A 17,719-nucleotide genomic window follows, 5' to 3' on the forward strand; every position below is an offset into this window, starting at 1 on the left:
TTGTTAATAACAATACACTGCACAACGCTTGAATATTTTCAGCAAGTACTGTTCCATCACAAGCCTTAAGTTTAAGGCATAACAGGTGACATTCACGAAGATGAGCCCGATCTCGTTTTACTTTGTGTGGGCGCTACCTGAGCACGGTGTAGTACCTAAGCGTTCAGGTTCTAGTCGCAACGATTCTGTTTACATGCAACCTGGATGTACCCGAGGACCTGGCTGACCCCGTTCACACCTGGAGATGTAGATGGTGGAGAAGGTCGGTGGAGTCTCGTTCATCCTCGGTGCTGTGCAGACGACCTTCATGTCTGGAGTTCAGAGAGCGGGGGCAGGGCTGAGAGCCTGGTGCCCTCCTCCACTTCACGCCTGCTGGGTGGGCTGGGGTTCTGTGTGCAACCACTTACACGGGCAAAATTGGTTTGGCCTGTCTACACGGCTCTGGCATCGACATGGGGATGACAACATAGGATTCTGATGGAATTGAGGGTGACACTGGAAATGTTCTCAGACACGAAGGGCAGGATTAAATGCCTGTGCTTCACACCCAAGACACAGCATGGATTCTCCTTTCTCCTCCTCCCCCTCCAACTATCTCCCAACGCATGCTTTAGCTGAAATTTGAAAGAAGTTTTTATTTTTCCTCATAATTTCTTATTTGGGCCAGGAAGCAGGAAAGGTCTTTGGAGTTTGACAGCGGTGTGTTTGTGGTGTGTGTACAGTACGTGGCCTTGGAACCATGCTCAATAACCAAGCAGAGGAGTGAAAGGGAAGTTGGCATGGCAACAGCCACTAATGAAACCACTGTGTGAACAGAAGTGCATTTTTTTGTAAATCTGGCTGTGACAAGGAGGGGAGATACTTGTAGGTTGTTTTCATGAAATGCGAAGGCACTGAAATTTGTATTAAAAATTGGTCAAAGCAGAATCAAGTATTCCACAGTGTGGAATTGATATCAGCTCTGATTTATCTCTCTGAACTAATGGAGCATGTACTGTTCTCCTTCCAAACACTACTGCCTGACCTCTGGTTACAGCAGTCAACAGTCAACCACAATAAGTGTCAAAAATGCATCGCAAATGAAGCATTTGACAAGGATATCTTTAGAATTCTGTATGTGTACAGTAGTACAGAGTTTAAAAGCCTTATTTATATATGACTCATAACGCAAATGCTAGAATAAAAAAGGCAGAGGAGATAAATACCAATGTAGCAGCATGAAGTAGACTTGTGAAACACCTCCAGAACTTAAGTGCAGACACAAAGCACAAAGACTGTAAACATCTAGTCAAGAACACTGATGGACAGAGAACAGCAGCAAACATCCTCACAAACCCGCAGAGGACGGATCCAAGCTCCGATTCTGCTCTGGTTCCTCTGGGTGGTTCTCATTAATTTCTGAAATATGAAACACAGACAGCCACATACCTCTTATTTAGATGATATTAACCACAGAGCACTTAACAGCTCTCATCAGTGTGTGCTAGTTTTAATGAAGGGAGCTGAGTGTGAATCATAGAAAATTAAAGATTGGCAATATTAGAGAAGATTTAAAAAGTGAAAATTGCTGTAGGCCATTGACATTTTATTGCCCTTTATTGTTCTAAGCTTGTGTATAAACACTCTTTGATCAAGGGATGATGCCTACCTGAATGAGATCATAATCTAAATAGCTTTTGGTGCCAAGAAAGTAATCACACAGAGAGGAAATCAAATTGGGTTTGATTTGGGTTTACTTTTAATTATTGTTCAAAGGGCCTCGGATATGCAGGCTGATTTCCTTAATCCTTTTTAAACAAGCAATTATCACACCCAGCAATATTCTCATAAAACACGGAGTCTCTCGAAATGAGTTCGTCCGCATGGCATTCTTAATGTGTATATCTCAATGAGCAATAAGGCCCAGATATTCCATGGGTGCACACCCGAGGTCTCTCTTTCTCCCCCTTTTAATTATCCCGCTTATTTATTAGACGTATTGACATATAAAACACTGAGAGTATAGCCTGGATGTTTGCTAGTTTTACTTCTTTAGTTTCCATTATGTTCTATGGCAGTAATGATTGGGAGATGTAATTAGTTTTTTATCTAATTATTATTATTGATTCATGTAAAATGTGGAGAAGTAAGAGGGGATAATCGTAAGGTGTGTTTTACACTGCTTCCTCGGGGTGTGTTGCATAGGTCGTATATCAAAGGCAAATAATGTTCTAAATACAGTATGTATAGGCAATGTAAATATGATTTGCTTGAAAAATATAAACGTATCTTTATATATTCATATAGCTATTTTCATTAAGTTGTATTTGTAGATCACAGGGCTTTACTTTTTCTTATAAGACATCCGGTCTAAAATATGTTTCTGTGGATATAATTGTACAAGATTTCAACGCTGAAATATTATCTCACTAGATTGCATTAGGCAGTTAGCAAAAGATGTATGTCTGTATGTGGAATGTTTCTCTAAAGTTCAAAAGGCACGTTCATTTCTATTTTTGAGTGCGCTCCCTACAGGTCAAGCAGAATGTAACAGAAGAGAAAGCTTTAGGTGTGACTGAAATGGTGCCACATTTTGACAACCCTTCACACTTCATATTCATAGTCACTCTCATATTCTGGCACATTGCCTAATTATATACGTTAAGCTTTTTACAGTTTTCATTTTTCTGCAGATTTAATAAATCGTGTTAATCAGTTCACCTTAAATCTTTCCTTTTGATTTTGGTGAGTCAAACATGTACTTTTTCAGACATCAGTGTGGCATAATCTGTGAATCAGTTAACCACATCACAGTCAAAGAGATCTGCTGGTTTTGTACAGCATTTACATCAATGCTAAATAATCAACCTGAACTGAAGTGCCATTTTACCAAACTAATAATTCTGTCCAATCAGTAGCCAATGCAGTGGGAGTGGAGCACAGAACTCAGCCATCTAAGTGGTCAGATATTTACATCTATCAGCAAGGCTGTGCACAGACTGGCCATGTCACAGCAGTGAGCAGCATGCATTAGGAACACTGGTCTGAAATTAATTTGACTAGAAGAATTATTTGTAGTGACAAGCTGGATCTGATTGAACTTGGCGTAAGAACTGGATAAGAGGGTTATGAAAACATACACAATACAAATGAGAAGCTAGGCACCCTATGGAGTTATTATTACTGCAAGACATATGGCTCGTGATTTATAGTGATCTAGAGTGGAAAATTATTGATTGGGTACAGGAAAGGTTATACACCCGTTCACGCTCTCGTGCTGATATGCTGCCATGTTTATATCAAAGCAGACTGCAAACTTTGATCAATTATGAAAAGCAATGGCGAAAAACAGAGGAGGCAGAGAGAAGCACAGGCTCGACTTGATGAGACACTTCTGAGGGCTTCTGCGATTTAATTGGCAGCTGCTGTATCCTGACTGGATTGAGCAGGATCACCATAACCAAATGCATGCCTTATTCATACAGCGAGCACTGTGATCTCAACGCAAAGGCCTGTATTGCAATCTTGGTGTGATTGGCGTGACTGTCAGCATGTTTTCGGTGCTCACACAGTTCACAGGATCCTGGGCAAAAAAAAGTACACAATTTCATAAAGGTGTTGATATTGCATTGTATCTGTATAATATTAAATCTCGTGAATAACTATACGTATTGTAAATCAATAAAAAGTAATCAGAATTGGTAAAAGTATTTTAAGTTAATGGATATACTCCTATTCAAGATCAAGGCCCAGGCAAATGTTCTAAGAGACTATGCAGACTATGCAGTGCTTGTGCGACGGACATTGTGAAGCTTTTTTTTTTTTTTTTTTTTTTTTTTTTTTTTGCTGTTTCTGTTTTGCTGCTGAAATAGAAAGACTCATCATTATATCCACCAGTGGCCTTCCTACACTTGAGATGCCTCTGGAATTAGTCCCATTCACATATTTAATTGCCTCCTTATTCTTAGACTTAACTAATACTTGTCAACATTACCATCAGGCAGTACAAATAGGTGCTGTCACCATTTCCTTTGTGTATATAGTTTCCAGCCAGATCGTTTGCAGCCAGATCACGGTGATCTATGTCTTTCAGGGGGGCCTTGGGCCCTCTTGGCACTGGCCTGTCTGATACTGCAGACTGAATAAAACATCGCTGCCCCCTGGGGGAGGGTTGCAGGAATGCGAGGGGAATGGTGGGCTTTGATTTGCTTATTTGTTTCACTTTCTGCTTCTGGTTATTTTGCTTTACAGAATCCACAAAGCGGGGTTCATTGTTCAGGCTGTCATGTTTGTCCTTGTGCTCGGAGGTTGGTGCTTGTGTACATGACAATCAGTAGTTTGATATCTCTTTCATCAGCAAGAGATCAAACTGATATTGATCATTATTGTTATTTTATTGTTATTGTTCTTTTTTGAGTGGTCCGTATCTATTTACAATAACAGTTCATCAGCTCCAAGAATATACATATTCTATAAATATATTCCGTGTAGATATATACAAAAAAAATGAACTAGACCCTGGTTTCAGTACAAACCGTCCAAGTGCATCAATAATGTGGTTATGCCTTAGTGTATTTCTGTACTAATGTAACAACACCTTGGTCAGTATGGTTTATCTCTCTCCCTCCCTCTTTCTCCCCCTTGCTCCCGCTCTCTCTTTCCCTACCTCTTTCTCCCTCTCTCTCCAACACCCCCTCCTCCGTCTGTTTCTGTCTCAGTGTGACCCAGGGGAAGCCACCAAGCTCCTGTACGACCTCCTCTACACAGACCCAATAAAGATTGTGCTGATGCCCGGCTGCAGTTCTGTGTCTACCCTGGTGGCAGAAGCTGCTCGCATGTGGAATCTCATTGTGGTGTGTCTTTCTTTCACCACGCTCCCTCTATCCAGGCCCACATTAAACCACATCAAAAGTGTTACAGTAAATGACACCGTGGGCAACTTTCCCAGACAAAAATGAATCCTAAACTAGACTTAAAAGGAGTTTCAGTGGTGAGTCACCACTGGCACTACAAATTTGTTTATGTCTAGGAAACCACCCGTCAGTTTGTGTGTTTTTGTGCCTAGAGAACCAACCTTGGGTTGATCGTTATCGTTGGCTCTGTTTGTCTGCAGTGTATTCCGCATCTGTTATAGGACAGAAATATATTATATATGGATATTGTACAGCATGATCCTTTTCTGATTTAGCTGTGGAATAATACTCCTCCCAGAATGCAAGGCTGTGATTAATAGCATTTGTCGGCCGAGCAATGTGGGACGCAGGGATCCGAGAAGCTGATCAGAAGCTAATTTCTGTTTGTTCACTCCGCGTTTGAAAATGCGGACGGGAAGAAAAGATCAAGGGAGAGAAAGAGAACATGTAGAGATAATTACAGATTAAACTGGAGGGAAGAGGAAAACACCGAAAAATCTGTCGCTCTGAAAATTAGATTAACGGATTGTTAGTTTATCTTTTTTTGCCTGTTGTCAACAGTGAAAATTTGCATTAGCAAGTCATTCCTGAAACCTTTTTCGTATCCAACTGCTGCTTTTGAAATTTCTCATCAACTGATCGCGCCTTTGCAGACCCACAGGAGGCGTTGTGTACATTCTTTACTGACACATTTCTCTTCGGCCCTATCTGCTATAGCAGAGCCAGTTATCATGTTACTGCATGATTAGCAGTAAAAGTCAGCCTGATGTATTATTCAAAAAACCGACAGCAGTTTTTCAGTTTCGCTGCTTTTACACAAGCTTCTAAAATTCAGTTGTTACGTTTCCCTGTGGAATAGCATTAATGTCAAAGTGACATGCTGTGCCAAACACTATAGAGCTGAAAGCCAGGAGTAGATGAAGTGGCAGAGTGAATTATTTATTGTGGCATGTGAAACATCTGGTTGCACTGTCAACATTGACCTCACTTTACATCTTTCTGAAACGTGCTCACTTGTTAAAGTCAGATTCTGAGCCAGGAACGTGTGCCGTTCCTCTTGCAAATAAATGCAATGCATCCCAGTAAAAAAAACAAAACATCACGCTGAATTTTTTGGACAGTGGCGTAGCCCAGATCTGCTCGGCTAGCACCGTTACCTCTGGACATCACCCGATGTCTCTATATCCTTCTTCTCTGCAGTTCTCGTACGGGTCCAGCTCCCCGGCCCTGTCCAACCGGCAACGGTTCCCCACTTTCTTCCGCACGCACCCCTCGGCCACGTTGCACAACCCCACCCGCGTGCACCTCTTCAAGATGTGGAACTGGACCAAGATCGCCACCATCCAGCAGACGACGGAAGTCTTTACTTCGGTCAGTCTTTTTTAGATTTCACCCTGGGCAGATAATTTCTCTTTTAAATATTTCTAAAGTGTTTCAAAAATGTTGCACTGTTCTGTTGAACTTTTATGTTCATGCATTTCCCAGACCTGTCATCTTCCATCTGAAACACACCAATAAGAAATGTAGCTCTTTATACTGTCTATATGTTTTGGCCTTGCATATTAATAGACTGGATTTGTAATGAAATAGTGCCTGAGAAGCTAAAATGCAGTCTTGGCTGAAACTCCCCTTCTCTGAGTGAGCCATTTTGGACGTCCGGGTGTTTTAAACACATTCTCCATTTCAAGGCGTCAAAAATAGTTGGAGAGTTGACTGCTCTAGACTGTGAGTTGTCTGTGAGTTGACAGTGAGTTGACAGTGAGTTGCCTGTGAGTTGTCTCCTACCAAGCTTCACTTTTGCTTCACTGTTACTTCACGCAAAAGAGAAACAACAAAGGGTGTATAGTCTCACGTTTGTAGGTGTTACGCTTGTGTGTGATGTCTGTGGCTGTTGTCACTCAGCGTGAGGACCAAAGGTTTGTCAACGCCAGTAAAGTGAAACATTATGACACTTACAAAAAAAAATCTGTCTGAGGCCCAAACAAACGCAGTGCATCCCACTTCAAACACGGTGCCTTGTGCTGGGTGTTGGACACCAACAACAAGGCCCTTCTAAGCTTAGCAACAGAAACAGACATACCAGCCCATAGAAGACTCTAGTTGGGAGTGACCAAATAACACTTCATCGTTCATTAAGGAAATTCTAACCATAAACAGAAGAATATACTAGCTTGACCTCCAGCCAGGATGCGGCTGACTAAGCCTCTTTTGACAATCGTGGACATGTGCAGCTGCGAATGGAGCTGGATCGCTTGTCCTTCTCGATGATGCGGTTGCCAACCGCAGCTGCACGGTGGATTCTGCATGGCACACTCTTCGTTATAATGGCATATACAAGTAGAACCGTGTGGTGCTGCACTGTGAATTTAGGCTGTGCTCTTACATATTCATGGACGTATTACTCAGCATGTGTCTTACAACCTTTTCAGATGACATTATTGAGCTAAGATGAAGTGTTTTTCTCTCTCTCTAATTTACGTGAGATTTTAGCTTGGTTGACTCAACATCTCAAGGCTCTGTGTAACTCATGCTGTTTACATGACCTCTCTCTTCCTCTTTCACCTGTGGACATTTAAATTCTCTTTTTGGGTACTTTTCCCATTTCTACTTTCTCTTGCGTCACATACTTCAGTTTCTCCGCTGGATTAACATGTCCAGTACTTTCAATTCCACAGGGAGAGTGAAAGTTTGGTTGATCACCTCCTTCAGCTGAGAGATCATTGAAGTCATTTGTTAGAATATTGGTTGTGAAGAAAATTGACTGAGTCATAAATCTCCCAAGCACTTTTTCGATTTTTCGCCAAGCTAATTCTGCTTGGTAAAACCCCTCTTTTCTCTTCTCCCTTGTTTTCCATTCACTTTTTCCCTTTTCTTCTAGCACGTGGGATTCCCCCCTTTCTGTTGTTTGGTCGGTTTTTTGGTTTCATCTCCTTCGACTCTTGTTGACACTTTTGCCTCTTTCGGCTTCACACGGTTTTCCTCTTTCACTGCTTTACCACTTCCACTTCCTCTTCTTTCTGCGTGTCTCTCATTCCTCATCCATGTGACCTGTCTGTCTTTCCACACCAATGTGACCTGTCTGTCTTTCCATACCCATGTGACTCTTTTCTTCTTTTTTCTTTATCACGCCAACTAATTATCATTCTTATCTTTATACACTTATACACTCTCTCTTTCTGTCTCTCTCTCTCTGTCTCCCTCTGTTTCTCTCTCTCTCTCTCTCTCTCTCTCTCTCTCTCTCTCTCTCTCTCTCTCTCTTCCTCTCAGACACTAGATGATTTGGAGCAGAGGGTGAAGGAGGCTGGGATTGAAATAAGCGTGAGGCAGAGCTTCCTCAGTGATCCAGCCGTGGCTGTCAAAAACCTGAAGGTGCTTTGATGAAAAATTCACCACCCGCTTCGCATGCGCAGCCTGCGCTGTAAGGTCCTACTGTCGGCACGCGGTGGACTGCGTGAAGCACCGTGTGGAGTTAATCAGCACCCTTAGGATCCGGCCCCTGTTGTCAGATCAAGTGACAACTTCGCCCGTCAGATCTATGACCGGGGGCTAAGCCGACAGTAGCCGACACCTTTAAAGCAGCCTTATTTTACGTAACAGCCTTGCGAGACTTTGCACTCCTTCCCAGAGGAGTCTGAGCAGACTCACATGTCTGTAGATATATGCGTTAAACGATCAAAACCAAATCACTTTTGAAATCTTTTAAGGACTTTTGTTAAAAATTAGTAGATATGGAAAAAGATCATAAAACACTTTTTGGCACAGTTGAATTTTCTCCTAGATACACATCATTTACTGTAATATTTATCAGTGACAATGTTTATACAGGTAGGCTTGAGGAAAGACTGGATTGTGATAAGCTGTCTTACTGTTTCCATTGTTTCTGTCCAGCGTCAGGACGCCAGGATCATTGTGGGCCTCTTCTATGAGACAGAAGCGAGAAAGGTCTTCTGCGAGGCAAGCATCCCGCTCACTTTGATCATGTCGAACAAATTATGACGAGCAATGCAATTTGACCTAGGTTCACTCCACCGTGGACTTGTGCCAAGACGAGTCTGACAATATCCAGTCAGTGGTGTGGTGTTTGTGTGTCTGCATCTGCTGAGTGTAGTTGATGTTGAGTGTAGTCAGCTGCCTGTTGCAGTGTGGGGAGTACTTAAAAAAGATGGCGGCGCTTAGCTTCACATGTCTTGGAGGAAGTATGTGCCTGCTATTACCTGCATGGTTGTTAGGTGATATATGACAGGTGATGGGTGAGAATTGGCATAGCCATTGAAATTGGGAGTAAAAAAACTTAGTAAAGTGGTAAAACAGTTTCTGAGCCAACCATGGGAAAGTCTGACCAAGGAAGTGCAGGTCTGGTCCTAAAATTACTATCTTCACTCTGTACTGGAATTCCTTATTAATCCACCATTGGTGTTACTCTGCTCATTTCTGGCAGGTCTACAAGGAGAAACTCTACGGGAAAAAGTATGTGTGGTTTCTTATTGGCTGGTATGCAGATAACTGGTTCAAGATCAAAGACCCAGCCATCAACTGCAGCGAGGAAGACATGACGAAGGCTGTGGAAGGTCACGTCACTACGGAGATTGTGATGCTGAACCCAGAGATTGTCCGCGGAGCCTCCAACCTAGTGAGCAGAATGTCTCAGTGCTCATGACTGCTTTGTAACGATGTTAATGGTATCAGCGCCCAACAGCTGTACTGTATATAAAGTGAGGAATTTAGAAACACACAGCAACTATCAGTATTAAAGTTAAAACTGATCTGACTCTAATAATGTATTTGTGTAGCTCATCTGGTAGTCCAAGTACCAAAGTGATGGGTTAGATTACCAGGAAATGGACTATTTATTTATTTTGATAAACACACTATATTGTCAAAAATATTTACTCACTTTCCTTGACTCACATATGAGCTTATGTGACATCCCATATCATGTTGGTCCACCCTTTGTACCTAGAACAGCTTCAGCTCTTCTGAAAAGGCTGTCCACAAGGTTTAGGGGTGTGCTTATGGGGATTTTTGATCATTCTTCCAAAAGGGCATTTGTGAGGTCACATACTGATGTTGGATGAGAAGGTCTGGCTCTCAGTCTCTGCTCTAATTCATCTCAAAGGTGTTCTATCGGGTTGAGGTCAGGACTCTGTGCAGGCCAGTGAAGTTCATCCATAGCAGACTCTGCCATCCACGTCTTTATGGACTTTGCTTTTTGCACCACTGCACATTCATGTTGGAAGGGGCCAGCTCCAAACTATTCCCACAAAGTTAGGAGCATGGAATTGTCCAAAATGTCTTGGTATGCTAAAGCATTCAGAATTCAAAGACCAAACTTTATACTTGGCACAGTGCAGTCAGACAAGTACCGTTCTCCTGGCAACCGCCAAATCCAGACTCATACATCAGATTGCCAGATGGAGAAGCGCGATTCATCACTCCAGAGAACATGCCTCCATTGCTCTAGAGTCCACTATGGCTTGGATGCAGCTGCTCAACCATGGAAACCCATTCCATGAAGCTCTCTGAGCACTGCTATTGAGCTAATCTGAAGGCCACATGAAGTTTGGGTGTCTGTAGTGATTGACTCTGCAGAAAGTTGGCGACCTCTTCGCACTATGTGCGTCAGCATCTGCTGACCCTGCTCCGACAGTTTACGTGGCCTACCACTTCATGGCTGAGTTGCTGTAATTCCCAAACACTTCAGTTTTTTTATAATACAGCTGACAGTTGACTGTGGAATGTTTAGGAGTGAGGAAATTTCATGACTGGATTTGTTGCACAGGTGGCATACTATCTCAGTTCCACGCCGGAATTCACAGAGCTCCTGTGAGCGACCCATTCTTTCACAAATGTTTGTAAAAACAGTCTGCATAATTTGGTTGAGTGAGCAAATACTTTTGGCAATATAGTGTATGTCAGAAGCTCTGGCTTTAGTTCTTACTGTTCTTAAAACAATCCAACCCACACAAATACACATTGTAAAAACCTATTGGCTTCATGCAAAACAAAGTGAATTATAACCACGTGAAGCACACAGAACTACAGACTCTCCTACAGATTTGCCACAAAAATAAGCAAGGTCTTCTTACTTCCTAATTACCTGACATCTCTGTATTTCAAAGCATCTTATGAAGTAGGTGAGAGCAATCCTGTAAACCTGATTAGAGGGGGAGGAATGATTCACCAGCACTAGGTTATCTACAGCCTGGCTTTGGTTTTAGCCACTTCCTGTGTAACAATAACAATGACCTTCTCGTTACTTCCTTTGAACAATGAGCAATTTGTTATGACCTCCTTTGCCATGGCCTCTCGTCTCACGTCCATGCAGACATCCGAGGAGTTCATCGCCCAGCTCACGTCCCGTCTGGGTGGGAAGAACCCTGAGGAGACCGGGGGATTTCAGGAGGCTCCCCTGGCGTATGACGCCGTGTGGGCACTTGCTTTGGCACTCAACAAGACCGTCATGCCTCTTCGAGCGAAAGGGAAAAGACTCGAGGACTTCAACTACAACAACAAGGACATCACAGAAGAGATATACCGAGCACTCAACACCAGCTCCTTTGAAGGAGTATCAGTGAGTGAGAAATTCATCTCGGCAAAAAATAAAGGATAAGCAATAAACAAATGATGAACAGCAAATACCTTCAGATTCTATCAGAAACAAGTTGAAATTTTAACAGTTCCACAATAATTTCCCTAAAATGTGAAATCATGTCAAATGTGAAGATGAATGTAAAAAAAATAACTATTTAAATGTACTACTTAAATTCTTAAGGTATGTACAAAATGGTGTGTTTGTATGATTTCTTACAACTGTGTATGTGATGATCTTTTCTCATGTAAATGTGTATGCTTCTGCAACTCTTCCTCAGGGCCATGTAGTCTTTGATGCCCAGGGTTCTCGAATGGCCTGGACACTCATAGAGCAACTCCAAGGTCATGGGTCATTTTCTCAGTTCCTCAGTGAAACTGTGCTTTGAAAAGACAGCAATTATAAATAAATCCTGACCTTTAATCATGAGTACATGAAGCGTTTTGTGCCTGATTCAAGTCTCTTTCCCATTAGTTCAAACCATATACAGAAAAGTAGGATGAACTGACAGTCATATCAAATAGTAGTTTATAGTAGCTTAAATCTTGTATGTGTAGTAGTTAAAATCTCATATGCCCTTTATAGTCTTTGAGAGCTCCTCTATTTCATTTTGCAGGCGGGAGTTACAAGAAGATTGGATATTATGACAGCACCAAAGGCAATCTTTCCTGGAACCAAACTGACAAGTGGATAGGTGAGGCACATTGATTTCTTTCTTCGTCTGTCTAGACATCTGTCTCCAGCTTTGTCCGTTCCCTTCATCCTCCCTCTCACACCTCCTGTGTTTGCAGTAATTGAGGATTACTGCTATTGATTTTTGCCATCTGACAAAGAGCCGCTCCACTGTTTCACATGTCACTAGTACGTAAAGGGCCCCTAAGGCCACTGGGAGGCCCGTACAGAAAAGATAGAGTGTCCTCACATCTACAGTACATAAACTGAACATGGAACTTATTTCTTGTGTTTGGAAAATGAGTGGTAGATATACATTTTGATTTCATGGTGATGACCTTACCTGGTCTTAACACATCACTAAACCAGGATTCTAATGTTAGAGAAAAGTGATGGTTTCCTAGTTTATTTTAGTTATTCTGTTACAGTTTCTTATTCCATATTGTTTGATTGCTTTCATATAAAATTGCAATTTGAAGAGAGTAGATATTTTTATTACAGGTTTAGCATTGCTTTTGTGTTGTGTAAACACAGGACATATGTTAGACTTTTAATTCAAACTTATTTTTATTACATTGTACATCACTGATGTGACTCTGTGTGTGTGTGTGTGTGTGTGTGTGTGTGTGTGTGTGCGCGCATGTGCGTGTGCCTGTGATTAGCTACCTAAGCTGGCAAGAATGTCCATGTAATGTCACTTTCTTATTTCCAACTCAACCGTCCTGATCTTCTATGTAGTAGCTTTAAAACCACGACTGAATTGTGATCACTGCAGTGTTAAAAGCCAAGTTACTAAACACCCTCCACAGATTTTGGGAGCTGTTCAACTGCCCTGTGGCACTCTGCGAGTCAGGCTTGATTGAGGCTTCAATTCAATCCTTCATGCTGTGATCCTACTGAGTGCGTAGCTCTGTCAGAACGGCATTAGCAAAATAACACTGCTAACATCAGAGGAGAGGAAAATGCTGAACGTTTGCTCTGGCCTGATCTGGGAGTGGACAAGACGACCAATGTTAGGGCCAGTGACAACTACCAGAAGCAAAAAGAATCACTTAAAATAGAGAATTAACTCAAAATAAGATATTTGGACAGTCTTGTTTTCCCTGTATGGACCTTATATGATTGGATAACAATGTCATACCTAGACAGAAAAGGTCTCGTTGAAACATTTAATTCAACCAATCTATTGAAATATGACTTTAGACTTTTATGTGGACCTCATAGCTAGATTTACATTTACAGTGGCAGTAGTACAGAAGTATCAAACACCATCAAATACATAATCCTCATGTGAAAGTAGTGGTATGAATACTATCAGACTAAAGTCCTTGTTAGAGTGGATAAAAGACAGCAAAAGTTTTTAAAGTGCATTTTTTGGTGATAGTGACTCAGGGAAGAGTTTGAACATGTTTGAAGGTCCAGGATCCCAGCCGTCCCAGCAGGTAGTGGAGGTTCCACTATCTGGGTGCCAGGACAGAAGAGCTCTGGTACATGTCATGATGTGTTTTTAATGTACGGACTAAGCCTTCCCTCCAGCTAGACATGTTTAGGGTGTTCAAACTGCTAAACGCAGCAAAAATGTTCCAGCTGCATGTCTCTGATTTTGTCATGATTTATGAAAAGGACAGAGAAACAGACACTGAAGATTTAACGAGCCCGCCTTTCTGTATAGCACCTCTAATCTTAGCAAGCCTGCTGACACAGGCCAGTTGTTGAAACCTGCTTTTTTGCCGCGACAGCTAATTCAAACCTATTTTCCAGCCACTTGCTGCTAATTTCAGTAATCTCCGTTCAAACCGTTTGTTTACGGCTCATATTAAAGGCCCACAAAGTCACAGCCACCCACCATGGAGGTCGTCTACTTGTTTAACACGTCTGAAATGAGGTGCAATCCAATATACCCAGAAAATCCTGAAGTATTAACGCATTGCAGGTGGTTTCGTGTCTCCCATACGATTGCATCAAGTTGCAGGTCCTGTTCTAAAGCTGGCTTGCTGGTTCCTGAAAGAGTTTGGAGTGGTGAAACTAACCCGGATCAGCATGTACAGCTGAACTTTGTTCTGAACTCATTTGCAGTCTGTGTGCATGCTTGCAACATATTGCTTGCTCTCACTCTCTCTCAGCTGCCTTGCGGTAGCCCGTGACAACCACTTGAGCACGACTTTCCGTTCCAAATTGCTTTGGTGACGGTTGTGAAGCAGGATCTCCATGGCAACACCCCGTCCTGATTCTTAGATCAAGGACGAAGGAAGGTTCGGTGTGTAAATGCATCAAGTGACAGTACTCTCCAGCTCACACACACCCACATCTCGACAAGCACGCGCACGTGTTCGCTTAGCAACTGGCCTGCTCTGCCCTGGCGAGCGTCAGGATGTCACTCCGGGCCCATCTGTGCCTTGACATTATGAGAAGTATGAAAACAAACACAGACGCCATGATGCTCCACGCTGCCTGGGGCCTGGCTGCTAAGGAGGACATGTCCATTTGCACCATGACCTCGATAACGGCCGTCTCCAATCTCGCAGCCACACCACGGTTCCTCTTGTAGCGCTTTTCTCAACACACCTGCAACAAGATGCTTGTTTGGCAGGGGGTCAGTACTGCCAGCAAGCATCACATTGCAGTGCTTATCTAAGGAGGTTTGGCAGGTGCCATACTTAGTATACTGGCTTTTAGAGCCCCTGGGCAAGCAGTGTGCAGTGCACATTTACAATATATATAAAACACGAGGTGGGAATAGAGTTATTTTCAGTGAGCCTGTCTGTCAAAGGGCTTTCTGTATTTAGTCATCAGCACATTCCATATGCTTTGCTAGGTTCTTTATGTACTGGCTTATGAAACGATTCATTCGAAGCGATTCATTTTTCAAGCTGCACAGCTACTTTAAATTCCACAACTGAAAGTGCAAATGAAATGCCTTATTTAAGAGCCTCTAAACCGCACTCCTCCCGCCAGCCCTCCAGACGACTGTGTCGATGCCAAGTGACTTTATTCCCTCGATAACGAGCCTCGTCTGCACCGCGGCTGATTGCTCTGTCATTGACTCAGTGTACTGAGCTCCAATGTAATTTCTCTGCTTCTCTGAAAGTTGACGTGCCTCATCGCTGTTTGAACTTTTCAAGTTTTGGTGGTCTCGTCTATGTCTCCGTGGTCTCATCTCTCTCTGCACCTGCTCCTTCTGTTGGTGTCTATGTGTGTCATGCTCTGGTTGGGCTCCAGGGTATCACTCTGGTGTTTCCCACACCCCTAACCTGTTTCTGTCCTCTCCACAGGTGCTGGACCTCCAGCTGATCATACGAGGGTGATCGAGAAGTTTCGCTTCCTTTCCCAGAAGCTGTTTATTTCCGTGTCTGTGTTTGCTGGCCTGGGGATCTTACTGGGCATAGCATGTCTCACCTTCAACATCTACAACAGCAACGTTCGGTCAGTGATCTGCCATGTTCAGACCTTGCAGTGCAGATTGGTGCAATGTAGTTAGGCTAAGGGTGACCAACAGATCCCAGAATCAGATCCCAGAGACTCTTCTCCCTTTCCGCGGTGTGTGCTCTGTAAACAGATCAGCACCACTTAGAAAGGTGATTCCTTTGGGGCAGTTGACAGGATGGGAAATCACAGCTTTTAGCATGCCTTGTACCTGGCTAACATGATCATGAAAATCATCGAAGATCCAGGGGGTCGCAGTAGAGGAGAAATTAATATTAGTTAAAAGATCTACCATATGCTTCTGTAGAGAGGTCTTTTTTTAGTGCTTTCATTTGACTCTTAAAAATCTTTTAGCAGAGTGACATACCGAGACAAGGCACTGCACTCTGATTCATGCATCAAAATTAGCTGTTCACCATAGTTAATCTGATGTCGAGTACAGATCGTAGCATTTGGGCCTTCCTTAACTCTGGAATGAAAGCACATTTACAATCTTCAGATTCAGTATAAAAAAAAAAGTTGTGTAATTCTATGTAAATCTGTGTAATTCTCTAAGAATGCAGCTGAGAACATCGTTTTTAGTAGGCTCGTGTCCTGACAGGTACATCCAGAACTCTCAACCCTACCTGAACAACATCACGGCTGTGGGCTGCGTGCTGGCGCTGGCTGCCATCTTTCCCCTGGGAATCGACGGACAACACGTGAAGGAATCACAGTTTCCTGTGGTGTGTCAGGTAACGGAATGAACAAGGAGCACTTTTCCGTATTTCTGCCCCCCCCCCCCCCCCCCAATCCCATTGTATTTTTGTGTCTCCAAAAAACTAGTGTGCGGAGGAATGCATCTCTCTGTTCTTGGTGTTTCTCTCTCTCCCTCTCTCCTTCGTTCTCTCTCTCCTTAGTTTCGCCTGTGGTTACTGGGACTGGGTTTCAGCTTGGCCTACGGCAGCATGTTCACTAAGATTTGGTGGGTTCATACTGTCTTCACGAAGAAGGACGAGAAAAAAGACAAGAGGAAGGTAAGCACGGGTGTGATGTAAGATGTGATTTGGCTGAATTAGAAAGAATGATTTGATCAAGCAATATAATAAAATGGATGTGAGCGACATATTTTCTGCTTTGCTGAAAACATGAAGATGTGGGGAAAACATTTTGCATTCAGACATCCCTGTCCTAGCCGTAAACTAGCATAGGGACATTCACGTCACAGACTGGTCTTCTCTTCCTCTAACCATCCTACACTCTCACTCTCTGTCTTCTGCCTTCATCTTTCTCTCTTTCTCTCCCTCAGTATCTGTACAATAGTATAAGTGTATGAAAGTTTCACATTTTCCTTCACACCACTAAAACTGACACATACACACATATCCACGCATAGTTTTTTTTAGTGCTGTTCCTCTGTTCAGGGTATCCGTGATGAGTGGGTAAACTTACATCTCATATCCTAAAGTAAAGGGCTTATCATACATTGCACTGGGGAGACCCAAGACATCATCAAACGAATACCAGATTACACCAGCTATAGAACATTTATGAATATGGATGAGTATTAAAGTTAGTTGCAGAAATCCAACCTCCAGGGGTTTGATCATTCGAGCTCACGCACGGCGAATCCGTCTGACTTTCTGCTGTATTGATGTCCGTGCGCGGGGCAGTTTGCCAAAGTGCTGTGAGAATTACTTGAAGGAAGTCAGGTTCGCAGGCAGAATGTGGTGAAAATGGGACTCTCAAGTCATTTCACGCACTCCAAGTAAACAAGCTGAGAGAAATATGTGGATCAGAGCTCATGGTATGGAGGGATGGCTGTAGGGCTGTGGTAATGGAGATAAACGCTAGCTGAAATAACCCTGCATTTACTAAGATACCATTTTTGCCAGGTTCATATTTAACATATTTCAGAGCATGGCCAAATGTAGCAGTCATTTTATGAGTTGCCTTAGAAATTCTTCAGACCATTAGAAAGGGTTTATTTATCCACTTTGAAATGTTGTACTGACTATATCAAGAAATTACAGGGTGTGTTTATTTAACACGAAGCGATAGACAGGCGGACACAAACATTGAGAGGAATGAGATTTATTAAGGTCAAATCCATAAACAGTCATTATAACTGTCCAAATCCAAAATGTATAAAGATAACACATGA

General features: G+C 42.6%; 1 protein-coding gene across 5 annotated transcripts in view; it reads left to right on the top strand.

Moving 5' to 3' along the window:
- gabbr1a (gamma-aminobutyric acid (GABA) B receptor, 1a) overlaps window positions 1-17,719 on the top strand; it is a 41,908-nt gene that overhangs the window by 16,437 nt on the left and 7,752 nt on the right. For all 5 annotated transcript variants that reach the window (XM_076975821.1, XM_076975822.1, XM_076975823.1 and 2 more), the window contains 11 exons: window positions 4,698-4,832; window positions 6,093-6,263; window positions 8,160-8,261; window positions 8,781-8,846; window positions 9,331-9,522; window positions 11,218-11,463; window positions 11,762-11,825; window positions 12,098-12,175; window positions 15,426-15,576; window positions 16,178-16,310; window positions 16,476-16,592. In XM_076975821.1, coding sequence (XP_076831936.1) covers window positions 4,698-4,832; window positions 6,093-6,263; window positions 8,160-8,261; window positions 8,781-8,846; window positions 9,331-9,522; window positions 11,218-11,463; window positions 11,762-11,825; window positions 12,098-12,175; window positions 15,426-15,576; window positions 16,178-16,310; window positions 16,476-16,592 — 1,455 coding nt within the window. The remainder of the gene's footprint in view (window positions 1-4,697; window positions 4,833-6,092; window positions 6,264-8,159; window positions 8,262-8,780; window positions 8,847-9,330; window positions 9,523-11,217; window positions 11,464-11,761; window positions 11,826-12,097; window positions 12,176-15,425; window positions 15,577-16,177; window positions 16,311-16,475; window positions 16,593-17,719) is intronic.

Source organism: Brachyhypopomus gauderio, chromosome 16 (genome assembly GCF_052324685.1).
Source record: "Brachyhypopomus gauderio isolate BG-103 chromosome 16, BGAUD_0.2, whole genome shotgun sequence".
NCBI classification, from domain to species: Eukaryota; Metazoa; Chordata; class Actinopteri; order Gymnotiformes; family Hypopomidae; genus Brachyhypopomus; species Brachyhypopomus gauderio.